The sequence below is a fragment of the Arachis duranensis genome, chromosome 5 (genome assembly GCF_000817695.3).
Source record: "Arachis duranensis cultivar V14167 chromosome 5, aradu.V14167.gnm2.J7QH, whole genome shotgun sequence".
Taxonomy (NCBI): Eukaryota; Viridiplantae; Streptophyta; class Magnoliopsida; order Fabales; family Fabaceae; genus Arachis; species Arachis duranensis.
The window spans coordinates 20473953-20482356 of record NC_029776.3 but is presented as its reverse complement, the minus strand read 5'-3'; the positions used below and the strand labels follow the sequence as shown (position 1 = coordinate 20482356).

The window sequence follows — 8404 nt, the reverse complement described above, 5'->3', positions numbered from 1 at the left end:
AGGAAAAAATCTAATTTTAGTATATTAAGTAGAAGTAGATTATTATTATTATTATTATTATTATTATTATTAAAAATATTTCCGATTGATAATTGATAAGTAGTTTAATAATGTATTAAATATTAATTTTATGTAACTATAATAAAGATATTTTCCTAAATTAGTATAATTATGCATTATTACTTAAATGCTAATTATAGTATAATTATAATAAAGATATTTTTCTAAAATAAACTTAGAAGAGAAAATAGTGCATTCATTTTGGCGGGAAAATGGATTCATGAGGAATCGACACCTCACGTCCATTAGCTGGGGGGAAAACCCAGTTTTTGTATATTAAGTAGATAAGTGAACCTTGTTCACAAGAGAAGGCAATCTGGAGGAGGATCTTAGGATCCAAATCCAATTCTCCTCAGAATCTCTTCTTATTTTTCTTACTTCTTCATGGGTAACTAATTCTCTGTCAAAGGGTTAAAAGCTTTGTTTATGTTTTCCATGGATAATTAATCTACGTTTATTTTATTTTGAAATCTTGCATTGATCTATTTCATGATTTAGTTATTCGTTCTTCATTCGGATTAGTGAATTGGAAGGTAAGCTAATGCTTTTTAGATTCTTGTATTATAATTAAAAAATTTGATATTTGAATCAAAGCCTGAAAACTCTTTCACATGACTATTTGTATTCGGCTAGGAATAGTGGTTCAATTAGTGTGCAACACATACATGATTTTCAATCACTCTAATTTTGAATAAGTGACATATAATTCGGATTAGAATAACTTTTGAAAATTATGTTTTCTTTTAAGATTTAACCGGACAAGACTAGCTTGAATACGTGACATATAATTCGACTTAAGGACTACTTTTAAAACTTATTTGAATCAAAAATCAATTTTTGTACTTAATCTCTTGATTAATTAAAGTGACGCCTAATTAATGCTTAAGAAACTAAGGAGCCAAGGAATTGGAAATTAGTTACTAAAGGTTTTGTCATGAAAGATCTTTGTAAACTTCAAGATAAATAAACAAGATTGGTTATCCTAAGAGCATAAGCATCTCCAAAGCCCTTGACTCTCATCATCACTATCTGTGGCATTCAAGCATCCAACATTCAAGATTCTCAACCCTCCCAGCAAGATATCTCTTGCCGTCTTCGATCATCAATAAGGTTTTATTTATCTAATTAGGCTTTTTAATTGGATATTTTCTTGTTCAATCATTTAATCATCGTGGGAATGATATCCACTCACCATGGTATTACTTGTGCGATCTGGTGCACTTGCCGATATCCATGGGCTTCAATTTTTGCTTATCATCGAACAATTGAACTTTATAAGATTTAACCAACCAAAGTTAAGGGTTGAAAGTTCTAAAATTCCTTCATGAGTCTTTGGTAAGCAGAGAAGTGATGCTATTGCAATTGGCCAGCATATTATTCTAGTAAACACTTTTGTTGGTGGTCCAAGGTACATGTTTAATAATTATAAGGATGCTTTTGCTATTTGCAAGTATGCCAGATATCCTAGCTTTTTTTATTAACAATTACTAGCAACCCTGAATAGGATGAGGTCAAAAGATTGCTTTGTGGAACAGGATTATCACCTCAAGATCGTTCTGATGTTGTTTCAAGGATATTCAAAATCAAGCTTAATAATCTAATCAGCAAATTTAAAAATGGCATTCCTTTTGGCAAGATTGTTGGATGTAAGTATTTTTGTCTTTTATATGTTTTGGTTATTCATTAGGTAATATTCATGCTTCTTGAATCTATAATATATTTTTCATATTTCTGTAGATGTTTGCACTGTTGACTTTTAGAAGAGGGGATTACCTCATGCACACATATTGTTATTCATGCATCCTACAAACAAGCCAAGGTCTCCATCAGATATTGATAGGTTTATTTCTACTACTGAGATACCTGATAGGCTCCGTAGACCAAGGTTATATGCTGCCATAGAGAGATTCATGGTTCATGGGCCTTGCGATCAACATAAAAAAATAGTCTGTGCATGGAAGATGGTTGACGATGAGCGGATATTTTATACTCTTTTTGACATCACTTTCATATAGTTTTTAATAGTTTTTATTTAGTTTTTATTGAGTTTTTATAGATTTTAGTGTTAAATTCACATTTTTGGATTCTACTATGAGTTTTTTGTTTTTGGAAAATTTCAAGTATTTTCTGGCTGAAATTAAGAAGTTGGAGCAGAAGTCTGATTCAAAGACAGAGAAAGCACTGCAGATGCTGTCCATATCTAACCTGCCTACATTTGGAAGAGCTTTTCTGGAGCTACAGAAGTCCAAATAGAGCGCTCTCAACGGCTATGGAAAGCTAACTTCCAGAGCTTTCCAGCAATATCTAATAGTCCATACTTTCCTTTGGATTAGAAGGCCCAAAACTAGCTTCCAACGCCAGCTTTCTGCCCCCCTTCCAGGCATTCAGCGCCCAAAGAGCAGAGCCCAGCGTCCAAAGGCCCAGAAAGGACCCCCTAGCTGGCATTCCACGCCCAAGGAGCCTCATAGCACGTGGATCTCATCAAAGCTCAGCCCAAACATTTACCAATTGGACCCCAGAAGTGGATTTTAGCACTAAATAGACTATTTTACCCTTTACTAGTCATTTGTTCACTATTTAAGAGCTATTTTACAAAATGCCTTCAAACCTCCTTAGGAGGATACACATTATTTTCATTTTCATTATTGTTTTTACCTCAATATGAGTTTCTAAACCTCCTAGGTTGAGGGGAGGAGCCCTGCTGAGTCCTATGAATTAATAAAAGTACTATTTCTTCTTCTTCGATCCGTGTTTGATCTATCTCTAAGATGTATATCCCGATCTTCATTGTGATGAACAGGACGATCTAACAAATTGGCTCTGTTCATCACATTAAGACGAACGTGCCTGACAAACACCCGCGTCTACTTGGGTTCATGTAAGTACCTGGAAGAAAAACACGAGCCAACAGCTATGGATTTACATCTCTCAGATGGTTAATCCACAATTTCGTTGGGGACTTCTCGAGACACCAGTTCAGCCGATCTCCGGGGAGATTAAGGTCTCCGTGGTACAGGCTAGAATCCAAGAAGTAGTGTTCTCTGATCCGGAAGATTCGACCTTATCTGTGGAGTTTTGAGTAGGATCGCCAGGAGAATGACTTGCTAAGCGCTTCACCCTCCATTGGATTGAATGATCAAGGTACCTGACGTTCATTCTGTAGCAGAGGAGATCAAGGACTATTGGCATGGCTTTGATCACTTACAGCCTACCAAAGAAGAAGATCATTCACAAGCAAAGAAGATAGTAGTACCAGAGTTACTTTAGAAAGACAAAGCAACTCCAACTCTTAACTCTATTCCATTCCCTGAAACACTTGGTTTTACAAATACAAAATTCAACATACAAACAACTCCTTCTGATTCTGCCTGACTAAGACCTGCAAGACAAACAATAGCTTGCTTCAAGCCCAATTCTCGTGGGATTGACCCTGACTCACTCAATGCACTTGCTGGTACTGCTGGTGTTGTACGAAATAGTGTGGGTTTTGCGTATACGCTCACCAATGGTAATTGTTCAAAATATTCTCCTAAGAAATTTAGGTCACGTGCTGTTATTGATGAAGTTGGATTTTCAAAGTACAAGAGACCAGACAATGGTCGCACGATAACTAAGAGGAATGTTATCATTGGTAATTCCTTCATTGTTCCATACAATCCGTATTTGTTGTTGAGATATGGTTATCATATAAATATCGAGCATACATGCCAAACTTTTGCCACCAAGTATCTATTTAAACATTTGTACAAGGGCAGTGATCGAGTAACTGCTTCTTTTTATCAATTTTCTATTGACTCATTGCTAGACTGGTTGTGGATGAGATACAAAATTATTATGATTGCTGTTATATATCATCATGTGAGGCAACTTAGAAGATATTTGGTTATAATATTCAGATAAAGGAACCTGTAGTTATTAGGTTACCCTTTCACTTTCTTGAAGAGCATGTTGTTATCTTTAGAGATGATGACAATATTCAAGATGTTCTCAATCGTGTAAATGGCAAGTTGACAAAATTATTAGCATGGTTCCTTGCTAATACTTTAAATCCTTTTGCCAAGTTGTTGACTTATAGTGAGTTTCCTAACAAGTTTGTATGGAAAGATGATGTTTGTATGTGGTTGCCATAAAAGCAAGGCTTTTCTATTGGTCTGTTGACTCACATCCCGTGGGAAAATGGTGAAGATTATTACTTAAGACTTTTACTTAACATATAGAAAGGATGCACGAGTTTTGTTGACCTTAGAATTGTTTATGATGTTATTTATGATGCATTCAAGGAAGCATATTATACATTAGGAATTCTCCAAGATGATAAGGAATTTGTTGATGCTATATTGGAAGCAAGTTCGTGGGTATCAAGATCTTACATTCATGACCTCTTTGTTATTCTTCTTCTATCGAATAACATTCTTATCCTGAATTTGTTTGGCAGTCATTTTACCAGCAATTATTTGAACACATCCTATGTATTCATAAAAGAAATCATCGTTGTGAAGGTTGTTGTCATATTTCTCTCACTAAAGAGTGCATAATTATTTTTTTCTCTTGCATTTCTTATTTCATTTTAAGTAATTTCCATTACTTAGTTGTTTTATTTTTTGTTGTTAGAGCTACCATTATCAGATGAGAAGATATTGAATTTGACATTGGTTAAAGATTACAAGCAAATGGAAGATCTCTTAGAGAATTCTCTACACTATCGTATCCCGATATGCAAAACATTGATGGTGTAGATGATCGATTCTTAATGGATGAGATGAATTTTGATAGGGAATTACTACGTGAAGAGTTAAAGGATTCTTTGAAATCTATGACTCACGAACAGAAGAATGCATACTATCAGATATTGAATGCTATCTCCATGGACCTTGGTGGATTTTACTTTGTTTATGGTTACAGTGATACTGGGAAGACTTTCCTTTATCGCACGTTATCTGTGTCATTAAGGTGCAACGGCAAAATTGTGCTAAATGTTGCATCAAGTGGTATTACTTCACTATTACTCCCTAACAGACACAATACTCATTCTAGATTCAAGATTCCACTAAACATAAACGAGGATTCGGTTTGTAACATTAAACAAGGTTCCTCCCTTGCTAAGCTTCTTGCTAGAGCCAGTTTGATTATATGAGATAAAGCTCCAATGCTTAACAAACATTCTTACGAGGCTTTAAACAAGTTATTGAAGGATATTCTTGGATTTGAGCAATCCTACAAACCTGACATGCCATTTGGAGGAATGGTTGTTGTCCTAGGTGGTGACTTTAGGCAGATCCTTTGAGTCATACCTATGGGATCACGATAGGATATCGTGCAATCTTCCAATAATTCATCATATATATGGGATTACTGTAATGTACTAAAGCTATACAGGAATATGCATTTATCTTCTTCATCATGTTCTCAAGACAATTGCGAAATTATGGATTTTGCTAATTGGCTTATTCATATTGGAGATGGATTGGCTGGTGATTCTATAGATGGTGAGTCTGAAGTTTTGATCCCGGATGATATTCTCATTGATGATACTGACACTAGTTTTAAAGAGTTGATATAGTTTGTCTATCCCATGCTGTTATATAACATGACCAACACAGATTATTTCAAGAAACAATCAATTCTTGCTTCCACTCTAGAAGTTGTTAACAAGGTGAATAACAATATGATGAGTCTTTTACCTGGCAATCATAGGGTTTATCTTTGTTCTGACTCTTTGTGTGTTGAAGAAGGTAACATAGAGTCTCAGCTAGACACCTTTTCACCTGATGTGGTGAATGCTATTAATTGTTCAGGATTATCTAATCACCAGCTATTCTTGAAGGAAGGTGTACCGATAATGTTGCTAAAAAATATTGACCAATCTAATAGTTTGTGTAATGGTACCAGGTTGCAGGTACGTTGTTTAGGTCATCATATAATTGAGTACATTGTATTGACTGGAGACAAAGTGGGTAGAGTTGTGCTTATTCCACGCATGAACATATCAAACAATGACACTCTGCCTTTTAGATTCCAAAGGAGGCAGTTTTCGTTAATTGCATCTTTTGCAATGACCATGAATAAGTCACAGGGTCAAACACTGAGTATGGTTAGGTTGTATTACCGAAACCCATATTTACTCATGGTCAACTTTATGTTGCTCTATCTAAAGTGAAATCAAAGAAATGTCTTAGAGTTCTAAGTCAGAGCAACGGTTTCATGCCTAGGGATAGTACCATAAATGGTGTATTTAGGGAGGTTTTTAATAATGTAACTTGAATGGTATATCATATCTGGGGAGGATATTATGGTTGCTTCATGCAACGATATTAGTGAAAGTGCTATATTTGATGTTGTAAAATAATTTGCATCCCTCCGGTATTATGTTCTTCTTCATCTTCTTTTGTTGATCTATTCCCATGCATAGCACAGGTCCTTCCCGTGCGTGTGTATATATATAGAGTATTTTTTTTGAATAATTTTAATAATTTTTTGTATTAAAATACAAACTAAAGCTATTAAATATTTTTAATATTTTTTAATTGTATAAAATATTTAAAATAATTTTGTTTCAATAAATAATAATATATACTATTTCAAAATTCATTTTAAAGATATAGGTGAACAATAAGGTTGGACACAATGTATTCGTAGAAATTAAATATTTTGTTATTTTTTAAAGACAGATAGATATAGAAAAGACGCGTATCAAGTCAAATGAATATTGTGTTTGAAATGTGTTCGATACACAAACACAACAATTTAAAAAAATACCGATAGTTTATAACATATAAATGAACTAATGAAGTCCTTTTACAAACTTATTTAATTTGGTATTTTTTATTTAAATAAAAATTTCTTTGACTTTCAATTTCCGTTCAAAAGTAAAAGGTTTATGCTTTAATTTTGCAAACTTCGGTTGCAAAAAATGTTTTGTAAGCCTTGTCTACAAAATGAATAACAAAAATTTTACATTATATATTTCTTATGTAATTTATATTAAATATTAATGTATATATTTCGCTACATGAGCTAATTGATTTTATTTTCCATTAATTTCAAAAGAAATATTTTGATAAAAAAAATCCTTATTTTATCGGAAATAAAATATTAAAAAATTAAAAATAATACAGATGAGAAATTAAATTCTGTATTTTAGTGTAAATTGAAGAATTTTTTGCAAATTTATAAATTTAAATTATTAATACTTTTTAAAAAATATTAAAAATTATCGATCTGCATCACACATATGGGGATGTTCACATGCAAAATGAGCATTGGGTCGGCTTGCATTGGGGAGAGATTTTTATTAAAACTTTATTCTACTCCATTCGACGAGTTCTAGACTCCGACTCCCGGCATCTGGGTAATTCATATAATAAAAAGAGTTAAGTACGATTTTGGTCCTTAACGTATATATTAAAATTTTTTTTGTTTTTAATTTTTTTTGCATACAAAATCATTCCTAAACTACGAGTTGATTTTAAAATTGTCATTGGGACAATTATATCCTTCTCCTTCTTCGCCAAAATATTCAGCAACAACAATAATTCAGAAGCAAAAACAATGAAGTCATTTCTTCTTTTTTTTTTTCTTCAACAACAACAATGAAGCAAAAATTTTTTTCTTTTTTTTCTTCAGCAACAACAATAAAGCAAACACAAAAGTAGAATAAGAAATAAAAAAACAGAAGCATAAATAAACAAAAGAAACAGAAGCATAAGCATAATTAGAAATAAAAGCAGACGCGAAATTGGAAATAGAAACAGAAGCAGAAATATAAGTAGAATAAAAAACATCAAAACAGAAGCAAAATCAGAAGCAAAAGAAATAGAAGTAGAAGAACAATGGATTAACAAAATAAAAAATAGAATCAAAATTGGAAACAATACGATTAGCAAAATCAAAATCGGAATCAAAATTGGTGAATTAACAAAATTTGAATCAGAAACATGTGATTAACAATCTGATTAACAAAATCAGAAATAAAAGCAAAATTGGAATCCTAGGAAGGATAGGTTTCCCAATCTGATTAACTAAGTTCATTGCAGCTTCAGCACGGTCCTTCAGCAATTGGAGAGAGAGAGAGAGAGATTAGTACCTTTGAAATCGAAGATGCTGAGGAGTCAGAGCAAGTCCCTGTTAGAAGACTCTAGAAGCTAAGGTTCCATACTTTGTGAAAATCGCTGGTGATGGTGATGGGGAAGACCTAGCAGAGGACGCCGTCGTTCGGCGGCAGCAGCGTTGGAGGGTGAGAGTGTGGTTTAGGGTGACTTCGACCACGATGCAACACTCGTTGAGGGACTAGGCAGTGACGACGCGGATGACGGAGGAGAGGTTTTTGCAGAAGAACTCAATTCGG

General features: G+C 33.6%; 2 protein-coding genes across 2 annotated transcripts; both read left to right on the top strand.

The window, feature by feature from the left end:
• Positions 1-1676: 1676 nt before the first annotated feature.
• On the top strand, positions 1677-5620 carry LOC107488606 (uncharacterized). The gene is made up of 7 exons (XM_016109364.1): positions 1677-1706; positions 1821-1945; positions 3603-3822; positions 3957-4169; positions 4278-4407; positions 4797-5128; positions 5369-5620. Exons 1-7 carry the CDS (start codon positions 1677-1679, stop codon positions 5618-5620), a joined length of 1302 nt encoding a protein of 433 aa, XP_015964850.1.
• Positions 5621-5647: 27 nt separating this feature from the next.
• Positions 5648-6217, top strand: LOC107488605 (uncharacterized). Its single transcript, XM_016109363.1, has one exon. It carries the CDS (start codon positions 5648-5650, stop codon positions 6215-6217), a length of 570 nt encoding a protein of 189 aa, XP_015964849.1.
• Positions 6218-8404: the final 2187 nt, after the last annotated feature.

What these genes read in the sequence shown, in the direction of transcription:
- LOC107488606 (XM_016109364.1), top strand. Translation starts at nt 1,677, where the DNA reads ATGGCATTCCTTTTGGCAAGATTGTTGGAT. An exon ending in GATAGGCTCCGTAGACCAAG is followed by an intron (nt 1,946 to 3,602) that starts GTTATATGCTGC and finishes TAAGAAATTTAG; the next exon opens with GTCACGTGCTGTTATTGATG. An exon ending in AGTTTGTATGGAAAGATGAT is followed by an intron (nt 4,170 to 4,277) that starts GTTTGTATGTGG and finishes CTTAACATATAG; the next exon opens with AAAGGATGCACGAGTTTTGT.
- LOC107488605 (XM_016109363.1), top strand. Translation starts at nt 5,648, where the DNA reads ATGACCAACACAGATTATTTCAAGAAACAATCAATTCTTGCTTCCACT.